Genomic DNA, 22,682 nt, shown 5'->3' on the forward strand with positions numbered 1-22,682 from the left:
AGTTCGAATAACAATCCGAATACTGGCTCATGAGTATGTCAGCCCACATGACAAAGGGAAAAGCTGGATCCTTTTTTTTCAATCTAACCTAACCTTCATCGTGAACTACCTTAGGTTAAGGTTAAAGTGGCAGCCCGATTAAGTTTCACACTCACTTAGACTATTCAGTCCATTGTGAAGTATCTTGGAAGGACTTGAGAAGTATGTGGTGGACAATAGTTCATAGATTAATCAAAAAATGCTTATCTAACAATCATAGTTGAAGATGGCTATTTTTTACGGTTTTCGTTATGGTTTTGATGATTTTCCATCAAAAGTATCTAGCATCACAAACCGATTGTACTGAAGAACCAAGCAGCCATTATAACATGCATTATTGGTGGTATCTTTAATGTCCCTTTTTTTAGATTCACTTCATCATACTTAACTATATTTTTTTTTCTCATAATTTTGCATTGCATAACCATTTTTTAATTTTTGCATTTTTTTTAATTTATTAACGACAAAATAGAGATTTATTTGTTTGATATACCCAAAAAAACAAAATTGAAAAAATTACCAACTACCAAATTTTTTTCACATTTAAGGGCGTGACGTTCTAGCCGAATATAAAAATCAAAAAAATAATAAACGTGGCTGCGAAGGTTCCTGTAAGTTTCGAAATATTCTTTTTTTAAGTTTTATTTTCTTACATAAAAATAATTTGGTTTTTGTTCAATTGGCTTATTGTTAATATTAAAAACTATTTTCTTTCATTTATATTTTATTTGTGAGTTAAACTAAAGCTTATGCAGCATCTCATACATTTTGATAGATCTCATAAAATTAACCACCTAGTAGAAATAATACAAGAATACATTTTTTTGTAAGCATCAAGTTTGTCAATAACCCCATCATAATTTATTTTTTCAAAAAAAAAAAAGCATATATGTAAATTAAGATATATTTTTTACTATTATGTCTTCCTAAAAAACATCCTAAATAGATTACATTCAACTTTCACATTTATAGAAAATTCCTAAAATGTAGTTTTTTTAATAATCCTATTTTCTGTCACTTGCAGTAAAATGTATGTTCAAAGAGGCTGGTGCCAAAGAAGGCATTATCGATGTCCTTATGGAGTTCATATTGGGCGATAATCCCAATATCGTTTTGGAAAAATTACGTTTAGAGGGTGCCACTTCTGCGGTATGTGGTAAAGTTTTCAAAATTGGCGAACCCACCTACAGTTGCCGAGAGTGTGGCATGGATCCCACTTGTGTGTTGTGTGTGAATTGTTTTAAACAATCGGCACATCGTTATCACAAATATAAAATGTCCACATCGGGCGGTGGAGGCTGCTGTGATTGTGGCGATGAGGAAGCCTGGAAAAAAGATCATTACTGTGAAGAACACTTGGTGAGTAAATGAAAATAATTGTTCGAAATAAACAAAATTAGTATTGCATATTGGTCATAAGAAAAATATGGAAAGGATAAAATGTTAACTGTTTTGGAATCTTGTACCGAGTTAAACCAACACTAATATTAAATTATTTTTATTGCAAAAAAATTATTTGCTTGTAGTTTTTATTTTATTATTTTTGAGAAATGTTCCACAGCCAAATGAAATTTTCCTTTTTAAGCATGTCTCAAACATTTTATGAACTAAACATGGGTATAAATTTCTACGACCGCACACATAAGTTCAGTATGAACTAAAGCAAAAGATTCTCAAAGATAATAAGAATGAACTACACAGAAAACAATATAACCAAAATATTTCCAATTAAAAATAATTAATTGAATAAATTAAAAAAAAACTGACTTTACCATTCGAAATCGATTAAACTTTTGATTGAATCATTTAAAAGATTAGTTGATTTTTGCAATCAACATTAATTATATTTTAAATTGAATCAATTAAAAAATTAATTGAAATTTTCAAATCAAAAAATTTTTAATCAAATATATTTTTTTGTCCAATTAAAACTGTGATCATTTTCGTGTTTGAAGACATTTCAATTAAAATTTCATTTCAATCAATTAATTTCGTGATTGAATCATAATTTGTTTGTGTGTTAAATGGTCATGATGACTGACTTTTTCTTTAATTTTAGTTAATTTTTTCTTTTATGAGAGGGTATAATTTCGCTAAATATAAACGACGCTTTGTGGAAATCTCAAAATGTGAAGTAGTTCAATTTAGTTCAATTTTCGCACGAGGTAGTTCATTCTTGCTACAAAACAGCTTATTTTTTTCTGTGTGAAATCAACTTCCCATAAAACTGTGGCAGTAGTCTCGGCCGCTGTTTGTCAATGTCACCATTACGGGTAAGAATCCCAGCCGAGGAGTTACGAACCAAAAAAAATTATCGTACCTGAATCATTGAGTTCATCATTTGTTCGAGAGTAGGCTGAAACAACCAGCCGCACTGCCATTCGGTAAATGAACAAGACTAAAACAGAAAGACGATACAAAAAAAAAAAAAAACAATCTTGGAAAAAACGTCATCGCTTCCAGTGGATACTGGTTAGGTTAGGTTGTAGAGGATGACACCAATTCATGGATCGAAGTGATGTCCGTTTTGATTCCTCGAAGTAATTTTCAAATTTTCTTCTTCGTGAGAGGGTCTTCTTTAAAGGTGCTCAAACACTTCCATTTATCCGTATTTTTAAAGTTGCTTAAAACTTCCAACCAGAGGCCCTGATGAATGCGAGTATGTTCTTTAAGTTACACTGCCGCACATTGGTGAGGGCTCGAGAGTTAAAGGAACCCAGTATCTTGTTTCTTTCAATTATTCCACAGGGCTCAGGTACACAGCACAGAATTACATTACATTCTGTTCAGTGAGAACCCTAAGCTATCTACGACAGCGGCTGACTACACAGAAAAAAAGTAAACTATCTTATGGAAAAAATGAACTATCTCCTGCGAAAATTGAACTAAATTGTATTCCAAATTTTGAGATTCATTAAATTGACGAAAATTTTCTGACATTTTTAGATTTTTTTTAACTACCATTTACGAAATTCATCCTTCTCGAGAAGGAAAAAAGAACTAAAAATAAAGAAAAATTCTTAGGCGCCAGATCATTCCCACCGTAGTTCATTCTTACTATTTTTGAGATGTGTACGAAAAACTTCTTCTGTTTTAACAGGTTGGCTGATAAGTCCCCGGTCTAACAAAGAAAAACACATTTTTTTTTGCAAAATTCGTTTTTATTATTCAACATAGTTCCCTTCAAGAGGGATACAACGATTATAACGACCTTCCAATTTTTTGAGACCATTTTGGTAGTACTCTTTCGGTTTTGCCTCAAAATAGGCCTCAGTTTCGGCGATCACCTCTTCATTGCAGCCAAATTTTTTCCCTGCGAGCATCCTTTTGAGGTCTGAGAACAAGAAAAAGTCGCTGGGGGCCCGATTTGGAGAATACGGTGGGTGGGGAAGCAATTCGAAGCCCAATTCATGAATTTTTGCCATCGTTCTCAATGACTTGTGGCACGGTGCGTTGTCTTGGTGGAAAAACACTTCTTTCTTCTTCATATGGGGCCGTTTTGCAGCGATTTCGACCTTCAAACGCTCCAATAACGCCATATAATATTCAATGTTGTTGGTTTTTCCCCTTCTCAAGATAATCGATAAAAATTATTCCATGCGCATCCCAAAAAACAGAGGCCATTACTTTGCCAGCGGACTTTTGAGTCTTTCCACGCTTCGGAGACGGTTCACCGGTCGCTGTCCACTCAGCCGACTGTCGATTGCACTCAGGAGTGTAGTGATGGAGCCATGTTTCATCCATTGTCACATATCGACGGAAAAACTCGGGTGTATTACGTGTTAACAGCTGCAAACACCGCTCAGAATCATCAACACGTTGTTGTTTTTGGTCAAATGTGAGCTCGCGCGGCACCCATTTTGCACAGAGCTTCCGCATATCCAAATATTGATGAATGATATGACCAACACTTTCGTTTGATATCTTTAAGGCCTCTGCTATCTCGATCAACTTCATTTTACGGTCATTCAAAATCATTTTGTGGATTTTGTTGATGTTTTCGTCGGTAACCACCTCTTTCGGGCGTCCACTGCGTTCACCGTCCTCCGTGCTCATTTCACCACGCTTGAATTTTGTATACCAATCAATTATTGTTGATATCCCTGGGACAGAGTCCGGAAACTCATTATCAAGTCAAGTTTTTGCTTCCACCGTATTTTTCCCTTCAGAAAACAGTATTTTATCAAAACACGAAATTCCTTTTTTTTTTTCATTTTTTCACAATAACAAAAGTTGCTTCACAAAAGACGCTCTATCTCACAAACTAATTGGCTTACAGACGTCAAATTTTGACACGAATCATATGCATTTAATACTAGCGACGCCATCTATGTGTCAGACCGGGGACTTATCAGCCAACCTGTTACATCCACGGACTGATCTCTCCATCAAACGTTTTTGAATAAATACACATTCACTTGTTCTCTTTTCGCTTTTTCCATTGCTCAAAATTATTCAGTTTCAATCACAAAGGTGATTGGAGCAATCACATGTTTAATTGGAAACGGAAAAATTTTCAATCACGTTTGTAATTGAAAATTATTTCCGAATTGATTAACAAATTAATTGAATCAATTAATATTTTAATTGGAAACTTAACAAATGTCAATCATTTTTTAAATTGGTTTTTATTCGGATTTGATTAAATAATTAATTGAATCAATTAACATATTAATTGAATCCATTTCCAAATTCAATTAAGTGTTTAATTGAATAAATTGATGAAACCTTACAAGAGTTGTACAAGTTATATCGTACCGATACCCAATTTTGGTTATTCAAAATCCTCTCGGGGCTCGGACACCTTGCCTCCTCCAATATAAAAATGACCGATATATAACACTGAGACCGCAGACACAGATCTATTATGTAGGCCAGTTATGTTAATTCGGTTCATGAGAATGTGGCACCATAGGTTTTACAGCTTACATTAAGTGCTCAAGTAAATTCTACTTTTTTCTACTAAATTATATCTCAACTTTAGCATTTTAAGACTGCACAACTTACCTCTTTAATCTCTATCTCTCTCTAATTTCAGCGGGGCAAGGAAAATAGTTCAAGCAGTACCATTATTACGGATGCCATAAAAGAACGCTGTGAAATTGCCTTTGTGGCCATTCTAACATTTTGTGTCAACTATTTGGAAATTGAATCAAAAGCTAGTCTCGAATGCCTCGATGGGGATGGCTTGGGCAAAGATTACTTTTGTACCGTCCTCTACAACGATGAATCCCATACATTCGATCAAGTCATACAGACACTGACGAAAATAGCTAAAGTACAACATAAGGAAGCTACCGAAATTGTGGCCAGTATAGATCGTGAAGGACGGGCTGTGGTGAAATGTGATTCATTTCTTGAATGTATTGCGCTAAAAGAGGCGATTGAGAAACAATCCGTGCCACCGAATATGCCCATGCCTAATAGTAGGGCGAATCAATCGCTGAGAGTGTCAGTATTGCATATACGAGCGGTGGCATGTCAACAATTTGCCCTGCAACTATTGACCTGGTTCCAAGAGTTTCTGGTGCGCCATTCTACTTTCCGTCAAATATTCGCCCGTATTATTATGGACAAAAAGGCCCCGTATTGTATACGCCACATTCTGGAATATGATGTGGCTTTGTGGAAGACTGCAAGGACTTGTTGGCATCGTTTGTTGATTTCCGGTATGCTTATGGAATACGACAACAAAATGGCTCTGGCCCAAGAGTTCTCAAAGAACTATGCAACAATTGTGCAAGATTTCATAAGCGATGACCACGATCATTCGTATTCAATAGTGTCCCTGAGTGTCCAACTGTTTACAGTGCCAAGTATAGCGCATTACTTGATAGCCCGTGAGGGAATTTTCTATAAGCTATTGCACACCTTCTATCATAAATCCATTGAGGATTATATGCAAAATAAGACTTTACATTTCTCCAAAAATGTCTCCACTCTGAGCCATTTCAAAAGGGCCGCATATATACTTTACGATTTACGTTATATCCTAAGTTTTAAGCCCGATTTCTGGACCCAAGAATTACGAGAAGGTTTCAATGATGGCTGCAAGGCTTTGTTGCGTGTCTTGAATGCCATGCAAGGCATGGAATCTGTGACCCGACAAACCGGCCAACATATGGACTATGAGCCAGAATGGGAATGTGCATTCAATTTGCACATAAAATTGGCCAATACAATATCCTTGGTATTGGAATGGGTGGCCACAGATAAGGAAGTGCTGGAGAAACTATGTGTTATGGTTATGCGTTATTTAATGCAGAACACATTCATCATAGGCCAGGCGAAAAAAGAGCAACGTACGGTGGCTGATCATATAGCAGAGTGTTTGATATATGATGTCTCATCCAAACCGGTGTCCATACATTTACCCTTGTCGAGATTCTTTGCTGGTATTTATTTACATTTGGGTCAATATGGATTGAACTTTGATATGATTAGCAGTATGAAAAGGACCCCAGAGGAGATTATGGAACCTATATTATGCACACAAGTTATGATGGCCCAGGTAAGAGGTGGTTTGGGGGGAGGAGTCGGCATTGAAATTCTCAAGGATGGAAAATACATTTCGTTTTTTTTTTTTGTCATTTTCATGTAGGTCCATGCTGGCATGTGGCGCCGTAATGGCTATTCTCTCCTCCATCAACTCTATTTCTATCGCAATGTCCGTTGTCGTACTGAAATGTTAGATCGTGATATTGTTGGTATGCAGATAGGAGCTTCGTTGATCGAAAGCAATGAGTACTTGATACACCTACTCAATAAATTCAATCTCATCGAATGGATACAGCCTGACTATGATGATTCCAATATAGAACCTACCACTGATGATGATTTCATACGTCAACTTTCGATGATTGATGAATTCCTCGAGCTATTGATTGTTATCATTGGTGAGCGGTTTATGCCCGGTGTGGCCCATGTTACCGAAGAGGATCGCACCAAAAAGGAAATTATGCAATTACTTTGTATCAAATCCTATTCTCATTCTGAGTTGAATAGAGCATTACCCGACTCGAATAATGATACTGCCCTAGAGGATGTTATTGATTCGGTGGCCGTCTTTAAGAAACCCCAAAAATCCGATGCCAAGGGTGTTTACGAGCTAAGAGAGGAACTGTATGATGATTACAATTTGTATTTCTATCATTACACCAAGGAGGATAAATCAAAATCGGAAGAGACCCAGCGTTTGCGTCGCAAGACTAAAGGTGAATTGGTGTGTTGTCCACCACCAAAATTGCCAAAGCTTACTGATAGTTTTGTGTAAGTAAATTGCTTGGTTTTTTTTTTGTAATTAGAAGCAGTGAGGAGAAGTTGTTTGTAGAACTGTGTTATTAATTTGAAATTTGATTTTTATTTTCAGCACTATTGCCAATCTTTTGCAATGTGACGTTATGATGCATCTCATGAGAACCATATTGGATAGAGCATTGGATCTGAAGAGGAAGAGTTTCCAAGAAAATCATTTGCAAAAGGTATGACTTTGTTTGGCTTTATTAGCCATAAGTTGAATTTTTATAGGGTGTCCTCCATAAAATATGGAGAAGAGAGAATACATGATTAGTTGCCTCGATTTGTCTTTGGTTCGAATTTTTTACCCGTCGCATGAAATTGGGATAGCAAAATCCATAATTTCTGAAGTAATTTATGTTGAAAATTGTGATTTTTAACTCCACACACTTGGCTCGGAAATGCCACTTTTCTAACAAATCTGTAAAATTTGAGTTTCTCGGTGACATCGTCGCCGTAGTGGTTAGGTTAGGTTCGAATAGGTTATAGAAAATCAAAACAATCCTCAGAAAGGTGATCCATTGTGATTCCTTATAGTTGCTTTCCCCTCCTCTTCAACAATCATATTCGCATTTCCAAACGAGCTTTCTAGATCTTCCATCCAAAAGCCGTTATGTAGGCAAGTATATCCTTCAAATTATAGTTCCGCACATCAGTAACATAATATCCTGAAAGAAAAAGAAGTCCAGTATCTTGTTTCTTTTAAATGATAATGCTGGGCACTGTTATGATGCCTATCAGTAAGATCTTAAATCCTCTCTATGTGTCGCCATCACATAAAAAACTCATTCTACCTTTATCGTCCCATATCAATTTGGTTTGCTCGCAGTCCGCAGAGGAAAGATAGTGCGGGGAAAACATCTGTAACGCTGTTAATCGCTCTGCGTGCGCCTTCTTTAGCCAGCACATTCTAATTACCCTTAATTCCATAATGTCCACGTAAGCAGCACAGATTAATATTATGCTGTTCAGTGGGAGGTCTAAACTCCCTACGACAACGGATGACTACCATCGATGTTATGTTCGTATTACCCTAATTTTTTTAGTTAAAAACAAAAGTATTTATTTCAAATAAAGAACATAAAATTAAGATATACAACTATGCATTTCAACAACAAAAGCACAATGAATTCGGTTTTGTATAAAAAAAACATAAAAAAATTATGCAATACTATGCTATGCAATTCAAAAACTAATAAAAAAATTATTTTTTATTATATACTTACTAATTCAGTAAAATTTTTATTTAAAAATTTTCCACCATTTGACCATAAAACATGGTTCCTCCAATTAAGAGGTAAAATTTTCTATTGAAATACAATTTTAACAGAATCTTCGATAGAAATAAAATTTTGACGAAATTTTCTTAGAAATAAAATTTTGCAAGAATTTACTATAGACAAAAAATTGCCAAAAATGTTCTATAGAAATAAAAGAAGATATAAAGTATTGAGTAAATCTTCTATAGAACTAAAATTTTGACAAAATTTTCTATAGAAATAAAATTTTTACAAATTTTTCTATAGAAATTAAATTTTGACGAAATTTTCTATAGAAATTACATTTTGACGAAATTTTCTATAGAAATAAAATTTTGGCAACATTTTCTGTAGAAATAAAATTTTTGCAACTTTTTCTGTAGAAATAAAGTTTGACAAAATTTTCTATAGAAATATAATTTTGACAAAAATTTCTTTAGAAATAAAATTTTGACGTTTTCTATAAAACTAAAATTTTGACAAAATCTTCTATAGAACTAAAACTTTGACAAAATTTTCTATATAAATAAAATTTTGACAAAATTTTCTGTAGAAATAAAATTTTGGCAAAATTTTTTATAGAAATTAAATTTTTGCAACTTTTTCTGTAGAAATAAATTTTCTATGAATTCAATATAAAACATTTCTTTCAAATAAAACAATTTTTTTTTATATACTAACCACAAAAATTTGATCAACAACTTAAACATATGTCAAATGTATTCTCTATTTTGCTGGCTCTAAACGTGTAAACGAACTGCTTCTAGTCAAAATTTTTGAACGCAGCTAATATCGTCATTTTTGGGACAAAAATCGGAAAATCGGCATTTCCTATTTTTTGAGTAAAAAATCGTCAAAATGCCGATAAATCGCCAAAATTGGCAGCTCTGAACTTCATCCTCTATACTTTTTGTATAATCGTTTTCAACTTGTCCTCATATACATGATGAGTAGTATGTCCTCATACCTTCCCCATCTGAAGCAACGAATCCGGTGTGTCTGCAATCCGCGTTTCCGAACGAGTCCAGTCTCATGAGTATTACCTCAGCCGTAGTGGTTACGATCAACTCTCCTTTCTACTGTATGTGTAAATCGCAGCCGAATTCGATCTAAGTAGTCCTGGCCATACTGATAACGTGACAAGGTGACATTTTTTGTCAAACGAGTTTTTTTCTTCAATTCATCATCAAAAGGTTGCATAATTCAGCAAAAATGTTCATTATCCCAGCTATATTGATCTTCCTCCATCGGCAGTCTGCCATTACAAGATGGTTGTTTTGCACCCATCTCCAAAAAATGGTGGTGGAGTATAATAATGTCAATGTCAATTTCCGACTATATAAAGTATAAATATTTTTTTTTTTTGGTATTTCAACACCTCCATACATTGTTGGTTGTTTCGCTAATATTTCTCAATCCACAAAATTCACTTAAACAGAAATTAATGCTAAAAACATCCAAAAAGTTAGTACCATAATACCACACCCCACTTTTCCGATTTACTTGAAATTGGAAAAGTATATATATTCTGGGTCCACAAGGTTGTAGAGGATGGTTAGGTTGTAGAGGATGACATCAATTTTTGTGTTGAAATTGATGTCCACTTAGACCAGTATAGATACATTGTGATTCCACGATGTGATCTTTCCATCTTCTTCCTTCCGATGCGGTCCGCTTTGTCTCAGAGCTTCCTCCTGCTCGTTCTCTTTGAAAGAATCTCAGAAAAACCAACCAGAGGCCCTGGTGAATACAAGTATGTTCCTTAAGCTGCACTCCCGCAGATCAGTGAGAGCCTGAAAGAAAAAGGAGCCCAGTTTCTTGTTTCTTCTAAAAGATAAAGCTGGACACTGGCACAGGAAGTGGTACGAGTCCTCCGTAACTTCTACAGATATAATATCGTCTTTAAGTCCTATTCTTACCATGTGTTTCCCAAGTGTGTTATGTCCTGTTATGATACCAATCAGTGGCCGCAATTCTTCTCTGTTCATCGACATCAAAATGTTTTGGTATAGGCCCCATGTAGATTCTTCTCCCGATTTGACTTCTTAGGTTTCTAGGCACATTCTGAAATTCAGAATGTAGAGGCATTTTAGACCGATTTCCCGACTTGACTTCTTCTAGACACTACACTTTTTATCCGATTTGGTAGAAATTCAAAATCTAGAGGTATTTAAGGACTGCAATGACCAAGATGTGTCCTGAATATGGCGTGTATAGGTCCATGGTTTGTTATAGCCCCCATATACACCGATTTTCCCACTTGCTTTTTTGGGCTTCTAGACCCCTCACTATATTATGTCCACAAAGAGGTGTGCCGAATGTGGTGTGTATCGGTCTATGGTTTGGTAGAGCAACCATATAGACCGTTATCCGATTTGAATCCTTTGGCTTCCAGAAACCTCAACTTTTATTTGGTTTCCTGAAAATTGATATCTAGGAGCAGTTTAGATTCGAAAATAGAACATATAACCACATATAAACCGAACTCCCGATTTGACTTCTTGGGCTTCTAAAACCTCAATATTTATCTGATTTGCCTAAAATCTGGATGTATTTTAGGCAGGTTTTGAAATTGCTGACTAATATTCATTGCCAATATGCGTTGGTGACTATGACTGCGGAATGATTTGAGAAAAAAAATTAAATGAAACGAATGTGCACAAAATGATTGCGTTTGCAAAGACAACGACTTCGGAAAACACATATGCATAGTCAACAGCCACAAGCATACGAAGTAAAACGACTAACGACTGAAATGTTAGCAGCAAATTTATTAACAGCAAAATAAACTGTCAATGAAACGACTAAAATGACTACGGTAAAAATATTTTGACTATTAAGACAAAGTAGGTTTTTTTCTATTTTGTTCGCACTTCGAGTTGTTTTTGTTTTGTTATTAATGCAAAATGAAGTCAAATCATAGCTATCATTTAATTCAGTGATTTATTTATATTTATATTCAGCCAACAATTTGTTTGTTAATTATATTATAAGTTAGTGCATATGTTTGCAACACCCAGAAGGAGACGAGATAGACACATGGTGTCTTTGGCAATAATGCTCGGGGTGGTTCCCTGAGTCGATATAACTATTGATTTTGGAAGAAATCGGTTCAGATTTAGATATAGCTCCCATATATATCTTTCGCCCGATATGCACTTATATGGATCCAGAAGCCAGAGTTTTAACCCGATTTGCTTGAAATTTTGCACAAGGAGTACAATTGGTAGTATAGTCATGTGTGCCAAATTTGATTGAAATCGGTTCAGATTTAGATATAGCTTCCATATATATTTTTCGCCCGATATGGACTTATATGGCCCCAGAAGCCAGAGTTTTGGCCCAATTTGGTTGAAATTTTGCACTAGGAGTACAATTAGTAGTGTAATCAAGTGTGCTATATTTTATTGAAATCGGTTCAAATTAAGATATAGCTCCCATATATATCTTTCGCCCGATATAGACTTATATGGCCCCAGAAGCCAAAATTTTGGGCCAATTTGGTTGAAATTTTGCACTAAGAGTACAACTAGTAGTGTAGTCAAGTGTACCAAGTTTGATTGAAATCAGTTCAGATTTAGATATAGCTCCCATATATATCGTTCGTCCGATTTACACTCAAATGACAAAAGTGACCAATCTTTTAAACCGATTTACTTGAAATTTTGCACAGGAAGTAGAATTAACATTCCAACTGTCTGTACCAAATTTGGTTGCAAATACCAACGTTTTCCTTGTAAAATCGCCTAAAAAAAATTTTTATAGATTTATTGGTATAATTAAAAACCCTACACCCGAAATTATTTTTAACGAATTTGGCTATATTGAACGATCTCCTATCTATTTCTTCTAATGTAAATCTTAACTTTGTGCTATTCCACGGAAGTATCATAGAATATGAAATTTACACAAATATCATTCAAGCCACAAACAACTATTTTTAAAATCCATGTGATATTTTATATATGTATAAACCGGCGGTGTTAAGCTTACGTTTCACAAGAGGAAACCAAAAATAAAAGTACAGATTAAAATGTTTCCCATATTTTTTACTAACATAGTGTACCATCTCAGGGCATTAGCCGACTTAAATTTTATGCGTATAGATTATAAATTTTGTTCAGATTTTTTTTACATTTTGCATTTTGATTGTCTTCACAAATGTTAAACTTCTCTAATATTACACTTTTGTTTAGCCTTGGTGCCATTATGATCATTTTCTGCACTGCTTGTTGCGAACAAAACAAACGACTAAACAGGAAACTCAAACGACTTACGCATATTTATTCCCTAACAACTACAACAAAATTATCTTAACTACCGTTAGTCTTTAGTCATTGTCGTCAGAATTATTGTTGCTACTGCTATCGACTTGTGTCTTTACGAAGTCGTTGTTGTTGCAGACGAAATCATTTTATGTGTAACTGTTTCATTTCATTTTTGGTCAAGTCATATTCATGGTTGTAGCTGTAGCAGTAGTCTTTTGACAAAATGTGTTTATGCGTTCGGTATGCATTAGTTAATTTTTGTCTGCTATTGCTATTTTTTCGTCAGCAATTCAAACCCTGATTTTAGGTCCAGAAAGACCTGTGTCGAATTAGATTTTATCAGTTGTGGTTGTTGTACCAGCTTGGAGAAGCTGGTGCCATAATCCTTAATTTCATGTAGACTTCGCTCCGGCTTCATCGCAACCGATTATCGACGGAGCTTTTTTGTTAATGGGTGAGAGAGAATGGATGTTAGTTGAGTTTTTGCCACTATTATCCACTAGTGGCGATTTCATTTCTTGAAGTGGCACTGGTCATCCAAATTTCTCTAAAGTAAAAGTAAAATTTGCAGATTTTACTTATCGTACTCTCATACCACAGAATTTAGATTTTAAATCAAGGCGTTAGATTTTAAATCAAGGGAGCCACCGTGGTGCAATGGTTAGCATGCCCGCCTTGCATACACAAGGTCGTGGGTTCGATTCCTGCTTCAACCGAACACCAAAAACGTTTTTCAGCGGCAGATTATCCCACCTCAGTAATGCTGGTGACTTTTCTGAGGGTTTCAAAGCTTCTCTAAGTGGTTTCATTGCAATGTGGAACGCCGTTCCGACTCGGCTATAAAAAGGAGGTCCCTTGTCATTGAGTTTAACATGGAATCGGGCAGCACTCAGTGATAAGAGAAAAGTTCACCAATATGGTATCACAAAGGACTGAATAGTCTAAGTGAGCCTGATACATCGGTGTGCCAACTAACCTAATCTAACCTAAGGCGTTACTTCATCATTTTCTTGCACTCTTCAACGAGATGTTTGAGATTCTATATATCTTTATATAGAGTGAAAATAGTTTATATCAAAGGAAATTATTTTGTTTGATCCATGGTGGTGGGTATGTAAGATTCGGCCCGGCCAAACTCACGGATGATATACTTGATTTATTTAGGTTCCATCTAGGACCACCTCGTGACTTTTCTTCACCTATAAACAGCAGGTCTTTACCATCTGAACGCCAGGCTTTTGGGTTCAGTGGGACCCCTAATCTATCTTATAAACGCGTGTATCTATCTGGTTTTTTCATAACTATCTTAGACTATCAAATATTGTCAAATATTTCATTTTATTTCTGTTTTAATTGCAGATACTTTTCCTCATTGGTTATGGTTTACAAGAAGAAGAATCCAATAACTATCCATTCTTGTCGTTCTATCAAATTGCTCATAGGTATAAACTTTTGCCAAAGCTGGAAGAATTATCACGCAGTGCTAGGGTAAGTAGTTAACTGATAAAATAACAACCAAACAAAAATGCAAGATTCCATTCTCTTCTATATATTAACAGGTTGAAGCTCATCGTGATTTCATTTTATGGACCATTAAGAAATTCAAAGACTTACAAGCCAAACAGACAACTTCGGAAGGCCTTGAACGTATGCAAAGCGATGATCTTGAACCATCGGCCTCTGTAAATGAGGATAATGTCACTGCTGCCGGTGGAGATGATGGTGGCGAGACTACATTAACATCAGCCGAACAAGAGAAACATGAAAAGGAGAAAAGGGCACGTTTGGCTGCTGAGCGGCGAGCTAAAATTTTGGCACAAATGCAATCGGCACAAAACAAGTTCATGACCTCTAATGCGGAAATGTTTGCCAGTGCCAATGATGTGGCCAGTGAGGCTAATGCTGGTACGGCCATGGAATGGCAAGATGAAAATCTAGAAGGAGCTGTGGCTTATAATTCTACCGCATGTTTGGGTGTCGAAAGACGTTTACAACAACCCGAAGAGGAAAAGTACAATTGTATATTGTGCTTTGAAGAGGCCGTAGTTAGTAAGGATGGTCCCACTCTGGTCTATTCGGCCTTTGTGCAAAAGTCCAAGGTAAGAGAAACGAAAATAAAACTGAAGTCATAACTCATCCATTGGTGTTTACTTTTTCTCCTTCGAACAGGTCCTAAAGCCTGAATCGAATTACGCTTACTCCATACACACAAGCAGCTGTGGCCATGTGATGCATGTTAACTGCTGGCAAGAATATTTCAACAATGAGGAATCGAAAGAAATACGACGCCCTAGACGTCATCCTTTGCAAATATTCCCCTCATCGCCTAACACCGAGTTTCAATGTCCCTATTGCCGTTGTCTTAGCAATACTGTGCTTCCCCTTACGCCTCCGCTCTCCAAGTATTCCGTACCAAATGTATTTCATGCTGGCGATGAAATGTTCCCCATCGATTTATGGATAGAGGGTATTCGTGTATTTGGCGAAAAACTTAATAATCTCATTTTGGTCGAAGATCCCGATTTGTGGAGTTTCCATTTGCCTGAATGGTTACCTACTCTAAAAGAGGCCCACATCCCCATAGATCCTAAACAATTTGAGAAAATGGCTCAGCCCACACAACGTGGAGAATTACCAAGTAGTTGGATTAATTTTGTGCAACATTACATCAAATCATTGAAACGTAACGAGGACGAAGGTCTACTGAATATGTGGCATTCATGTGTTTACACTGTTCAAGCCTTGGAAGTGTATCTGCGATCAGTGGGTAAACCCTTGAAGGATGAAATGTCTATACGCCATCAGAGTTGTTTGAGTGGCATAATACGGGCTTGTTGTCTGTACAGTGGTAATTTGACATCAACCGATGTTAAGAACTTAATCAAACCTGTGGCTGAACTTTTAAATGTGGTCTTTAAGCACAATGGTGATTCAGTATTGGAATGGAACTGTTTTAGTAAAATGGTTTCGACTATAATGATGGTACCAAATATTCTCTTCGCTCGTGATCGTAAGTAGAAATTTTCTTTTCGTTTTTTTTCATATTTCATATTCATTTACATAACTGAAACTCATAAAAGAAACCAAATTGCATTCCGTTTTTCATAAGAGAAACTATTTCAAAAGACATTTTATGCGATTCTGGAGAAAATTATGCTAACTTCACAAATCTGACTGATCATAAAACAGTCGAAATTGAAGATGGATTAGCGACTAGATTGTGAATAATATCGAAAGTGCTTCAGCGGACTTTGATTTAATTCAAATGTATTTGAACAAAGGACCAAAACAGAGTTACAAAACGAAAGAATTATAGTGGAAATATACTCCGACGATGTGGCACTATAATTACGGAGAAAATTTCTGATCCAATGGAGAAACCTCCGTATAACTGGGAATTGAGAGAGGGCAAATAGTGTGGTAATAAAAATTCAAAATACTTTGAAGTGGTCAATCAATATCGCGTTTCTTCCCGTTTCCTTGTTTCGCTTTTTTATTCTTTTATATGTTGTTTGCGTATTTATGAATTTTCTATTGGTCTGCTCCTTCGTGAGTTTGAAATCAGGTTTCTGTTCCTTAATTTTCTCCACAACTTTGCTCCATAATACAGAATACTTTCTCCCTGATAAAAATTCTCCCTCCATGTCCAAACGTGCTCTTTATTTGGTGCTTTTGGAATCCACCTCTACCCTAAAAAATTATTAAAATATAATAAAAATATTATAGACATAGAATATATAAAAAAAATAAAAAACAATTGAAAAATTTAATACTTACTCGTTCTCTGCATCAGCTATTTTTATACTGCGTGTCTTTGAGTAGGTTTGCACAACATATGTTTCATTGTTGCATTTTAGAACATATGACGTTGATATTTTTTGTACATTGTGATCCTCAAATCCTGTTTTACGAAAGTGATTGGTATCGTAACAAATAATCGAGTTTACAAGTCGAATATTATATTTTTGAATAATTTTTCTTTTTACCATAATGTTTTCGGTGGTTGTTGTTGTTGTGGCAGCTTAAATAAGCCATAAGCTATATGATAATCCTTAATTTCAAGTTGACTTCGCTCCGGCTTCATCGCAGCCTATTATCGTTTACTACCGAATATTATGCCAAAAATCTATATTCGATAAATCGGATAAATCTACTAAATATTGAATTTCAAGGATCAATGAAATAGCGATAAACCGGTTGTTGGCGATAAACCGGTTGTTCTACATTGAAAGAAATATTTCAGAATTCTATATAACCACTGATATACCAAAAGCGTTTGATTGTTATTTTGTCTATTTGAAAAAATAGTATCACTTTTTGCGGCACTGTGTCACCTTTTATGGCGAGTGACACTTTTTGGGCCACTTTTAACAAATTCCAAATGTTGATGTCGTGGCTAAATTTTGTTCAGGTTTGAAAAGGATTTGTTCAATTTGTATTCGTCGCCTATCTTACTAAAGTATAGATTCAGCTCGTTTGTGTATTCCGCTGCTCCTGATGGAAAATTGGGGCTCACCTGGATAAATCAACCTGCAGGTAAAAATCGAGCGCGTTTGCTGCGTTTATGATGAGAAAAGGAGGAACGGGAGTTCACTTCACAACGTTGGGCCTCACGTGGTTAATTCGACCAGCAAGTATGAAGCGAGCTCGACTGCTGCGTTTATGATGAGAGAGGGGAACTGGAGCTCACTGTAGCGGAGGTTTGTGTAGTCTCTGATACAGGCCCAATTTGCTTTCTTTTGGTTGATAAAAGTTGGGCCTCACCTGGTTAATTCGACCAGCAGGTATGAAGCCTGGTTTCTGCGTTTATGATGAGAGAGAGAGAGAGGAACTGGAGCTCTCTGCAGTGGCTTTCAAATTGGCAATTAACATTCTTCTGGTTGATAAACGTTGGGCCTCACCTGGTCGACTTAAACCAGAAGGTATGAAACGAACACGGCTTTTCCATTGATGATGATAGAGAGAGGAGAAAGGGAGCTTACTGCAGCGGAGATCTGTGTAGAAATCATGAGCTGTAATTTGTCGGTATGGGACCACGAAATATCAAGACTGTTTTCATTTATCATAGATTATTCCTCCTGAGATTGTATCTTCTATATATTCATTGATTGCGAGCTTGCTATTGATGACATAAATGACTGCTGATTTTGCAGATAATTTCACTGCGAGAAATTTGTGGAAATCCGGAACCAATCACCTACCATACCGCAACTCACTGCATGAATATCAGCAGTACACATACACCGGAATTTCGAGAGTCGATGACTTCATTATACTGACAAAAACAATACATCAAGATTCTAGGAGTCACATTCGACAATCTTTCCAATCTGTCCATGCCACTGTTTCTTGTGACAAGCTTTGCAATAGAAAATTGGTCTTTAAGTCATTAGTTTAGGAGTGCTCACTTTTCTACTTATCATCCAATAACATTCTCTACGAATGACGTCCATCAAACTCGTCATGGTTTCAATCCCAATTTTTACCGAACACCAAAAAGTTTTTTCAGCGGCGGATTACCCCCTCTCAGTCTTGCTGGTGACATTGCTCAGTTTTTATACAGCTTCTGTAAGTAGTTTCACCGTAATATGAAATGTCCATCGGACTCGGCATTAAAATGGAGCTAATCATAGAATCGAGCACCACTTATTGATAAGAGAGAATTTCACCACCTATGGGTACCACAATGGAATGAATAATCTAAGTGAACCTAAAATAACCTAACCAAACACTGTGTGGTGCCCATCGTTCTGGCTCTGATGTTTCAAACAGGCCGATCTAACGTGACCTACATCCAAAAGTTGTAGGTTATACTAGTTTTGGGAAGTTTTTGAGGTGCCATCGGGCGTGCCTCAGGGTAGTCAGGAGCTTGTTCTATTTATAAACGATGTACCGCAATCGTTAGTGAACTTTTGATATATGCTGATGATGTTAAGATTTTATCTTCATTCATAAATTCGGAAGGAACTCATTTATTAAAGAATGATTTGGATAGCTTTGGAGACTGGTGTAGGGTGCATTTAATGGATTTGAATTTGAAGTAGTGAAAGTTAAAATTTTATTTCTATAGAAAATTTTGTCAAAATTTTATTTCTATAGAAAATTTTGTCAAAATTTTATTTCTATAGAAAATTTTGTCAAAATTTTATTTCTATAGAAAATTTTGTCAAAATTTTATTTCTATAGAAAATTTTGTCAAAATTTTATTTATATAGAAAATTTTGTCAAAATTTTATTTCTATAGAAAATTTTGTCAAAATTTTATTTCTATAGAAAATTTTGTCAAAATTTTATTTCTATAGAAAATTTTGTCAAAATTTTATTTCTATAACAAATTTTGTCAAAATTTTATTTCTATAGAAAATTTTGTCAAAATTTTATTTCTATAGAATATTTTGTCAAAATTTAATTTCTTTAGAAAATTTTGTCAAAATTTAATTTCTATAGAAAACTTTGTCAAAATATTTTATTTCTATAGAAAATTTTGTCAACATTTTATTTCTATAGAAAATTTTGTCAAAATCTTATTTCTATAGAAATTTTGTCAAAATTTTATTTCTATAAAAAATTTTGTCAAAATTTTATTTCTATAGAAAATTTTGTCAAAATTTTATTTCTATAGAAAATTTTGTCAAAATTTTATTTCTATAGAAAATTTTGTCAAAATTTTATTTCTATAGAAAATTTTGTCAAAATTTTATTTCTATAGAAAATTTTGTCAAAATTTTATTTCTATAGAAAATTTTGTCAAAATTTTATTTCTATAGAAAATTTTGTCAAAATATTTTATTTCTATAGAAAATTTTGTCAAAATATTTTATTTCTATAGAAAATTTTGTCAAAATATTTTATTTCTATAGAAAATTTTGTCAAAAATTTATATCAATAGAAAAGTTTGTCAAAATTTTATTTCTATAGAAAATTTTGTCAAAATTTTATTTCTATAGAAATTTTGTCAAAATTTTATTTCTATAAAAAATTTTGTCAAAATTTTATTTCTATAGAAAATTTTGTCAAAATTTTATTTCTATAGAAAATTTTGTCAAAATTTTATTTCTATCGAAAATTTTGTCAAAATTTTATTTCTATAGAAAATTTTGTCAGAATTTTATTTCTATAGAAAATTTTGTCAAAATTTTATTTCTATAGAAAATTTTGTCAAAATTTTATTTCTATAGAAAATTTTGTCAAAATTTTATTTCTATAGAAAATTTTGTCAAAATTTTATTTCTATGGAAAATTTTGTCAAAATTTTATTTCTACAGAAAATTTTGTCAAAAATTTATATCAATAGAAAATTTTGTCAAAATTTTATTTCTATAGAAAATTTTGTCAAAATATTTTATTTCTATAGAAAATTTTGTCAAAAATGTATATCAATAGAAAAGTGTGTATAGAAAATTTTGTCAAAATTTTATTTCTATAGACAATTTTGTCAAAATTTCATTTCTATAGAAAATTTTGTCAAAATTTTATATCAATAGAAAATTTTTTTAAATTTTATTTCTATTGAAAATTCTGTCAAAATTGTATTTCTATAGAAGATTCTGTCAAAATTGTATTTCTATTGAAAATTTTGTCAAAATTATTTATTTCTATAGAAAATTTTGTCAAAATTTTATTTCTATAGAAAATTGTTCAAAATTTTATTTCTATTGAAATTTTTGTCAAAATTTTATTTCTATAGAAAATTTTGTCAAAATTTTATTTCTATAGAAAATGTTGTCAATATTTTATTTCTTTACAAATATGTTTGTCAAAATTTGGACCGTTTGATAAAACAAATTAACCAACGTTGTACTCTTTTGGAAAAATACATAACCAGAATCGCCTGGGAATGCTAAAACTTTTTACACACCCATATAGTCTAAGATGTAAATGTGTAGATGCTAAGCAAATAATCCTCCCCAAATAATAACAATACCTCTTTTCAAATTTAATTTTTTTTTTTGCATCAGGAGAAACTTCGGTTGTAGCTAATGGCAGTCTAATGGATTTCTATACCCTACAAGTATTCCTACTTGCAAATGTTGTAAAATCAATAGTCCTCTTTGAACAACCTGCCGAAGGTCTCATGGATATCGAAGAGGAAGACTATGTTGCGCTTACTGAAAAACAATTGGAAAATATTTCAATATTCTACCATAAATACAATATACAGGCCAGACAAAAAGCTGCAGCGCAGCAAAAACAATCTCCCAGTAAGGAAAGTTCACGGGAGCAAGCGCCTCCAACGGATAATCCGACGGAGAACGTAAGTGGGGAGGATACTGATGCGGGTATGACAGATGTAACAGAAGTAACAACAGCAGCTACCACACCACACGAGTCTCTAAGTCCCCAGCTAGTGACAGCCCTGTTGGATCATGTGAAAATGGAAATGCGTGAATTCCTGCGTTGTTCCTGTCTATTTTTCCATTTTGTTACGGATGTAGAATTTCCCGATACCTTGGCAACCAGCGAAAGTGATACCTTTGAGAATATGTGTAAATATTTAGGCTTAAATAGCCAATTGGAATCGTATTTCGATAATGAAACACCCTATGCCACAGTTATGGAAATGTTTGCCTCGCATCATGACATAACTAATTTGGAAGTGGTTACCAGCAAAATCAAAAAGACCGGAGATCCTTTGGTTATCATGCCCTGCAATCGAACCGTACCCCAACTTGTACAACTACCCGAAGACTATAGTGATCTCATCAATAGCGTTTCGGATTTCAGTTGCCCCAACAATGAGCGTGAAGAAATGAAAACACCCACAATGTGTTTGATGTGTGGCGAAATTCTGTGTGCCCAATCGTATTGTTGTCAACCCGAATTGGATAGCCGTAATGTGGGGGCATGTACCTACCATGCGTATTTCTGTGGAGCTGAAATAGCCCCGTTCCTGCGTATACGTGATTGTCAAATTGTCTACTTGGGTAAGAATAAGGGATGCTTTGTGCAGCCACCTTATTTGGATGAGTATGGTGAAACGGATCAGGGTTTAAGGAGAGGAAATCCCCTGCGTTTGTGTCCAGCCCGCTATAGTAAAATACATCTGACATGGTTGGCCCATGGCATGCATGAAGAAATAGCCCGTCTAAATGAACACTCATCGGCCATTACCACACAGTGGCATCATATGTAGTTGAAGGCGGCGTGGATTGTTGTGTGAAGTCATCATCTCAACCCCCTCTCTCTCATCAATATAATATTAAATTAATAAATGTCGTCGCACCTCTATGGCAAATTTAAGTAAAAACAAAAACAAGCAACAAAAAAAGAATATTTAATATAGAAGATACTAATTAATAAACAACAGCAGTTAATGTGATTTAAATTAAACATAACAACAAAAAAACTAAATTCAGATAAAAACTAGATAACAAAACCAGAAACGAAAAGCTAAAATGCAATGCAATTCAAAGATAAATAAAATTAAACTTATGTTAATTCATATTTTTTTGCTCCATATATCCAAATTGGAGAAAAACAAAACTAAGAATATAAAATAAAAACATAAAAAAAACAAAAAATCCCTCCTTTCTCTCTTTACAAAAAAATAAAAAAACATTAATAAATGTATTAACTTTATATACTCATACACACACACTCACAGTCACACAAAGCTACATTTTGATTTTTTCTAAAGCAAATTAAATAACGAATAATAGAAAATTAATTTTTAAATGTAGATCAGCAGTTAGGTCAGACACCCTCAAGAAAATAAGGCTTTTTAGGTTGATCTTTATCTGTAAGATACTTAAGAATAATTGCAGAGCCTACAGGAAATTTGTCTCTGGGTTGATTTTTGTATTCTCTCTTTTTCAACGTA

General features: G+C 34.4%; 1 protein-coding gene across 3 annotated transcripts in view; it reads left to right on the plus strand.

The window, feature by feature from the left end:
• Positions 1–22,383, plus strand: part of Ubr1 (Ubr1 ubiquitin ligase) — an 81,995-nt gene extending 59,612 nt beyond the window's left edge. For 2 of the 3 annotated variants that reach the window (XM_075300989.1, XM_075300990.1), the window contains exons 4-12: positions 588–650; positions 1,064–1,398; positions 5,078–6,550; positions 6,641–7,308; positions 7,409–7,520; positions 14,222–14,350; positions 14,422–14,961; positions 15,032–15,872; positions 20,821–22,383. In XM_075300989.1, the coding sequence (XP_075157104.1) occupies positions 588–650; positions 1,064–1,398; positions 5,078–6,550; positions 6,641–7,308; positions 7,409–7,520; positions 14,222–14,350; positions 14,422–14,961; positions 15,032–15,872; positions 20,821–21,995 (5,336 nt within the window). In that variant the 3' untranslated portion in view covers positions 21,996–22,383. The remainder of the gene's footprint in view (positions 1–587; positions 651–1,063; positions 1,399–5,077; positions 6,551–6,640; positions 7,309–7,408; positions 7,521–14,221; positions 14,351–14,421; positions 14,962–15,031; positions 15,873–20,820) is intronic. The other variant, XM_075300991.1, reaches the window with a different exon arrangement.
• Positions 22,384–22,682: the final 299 nt, after the last annotated feature.

This window comes from Haematobia irritans, chromosome 3 (assembly GCF_050003625.1).
Source record: "Haematobia irritans isolate KBUSLIRL chromosome 3, ASM5000362v1, whole genome shotgun sequence".
NCBI lineage: Eukaryota > Metazoa > Arthropoda > Insecta > Diptera > Muscidae > Haematobia > Haematobia irritans.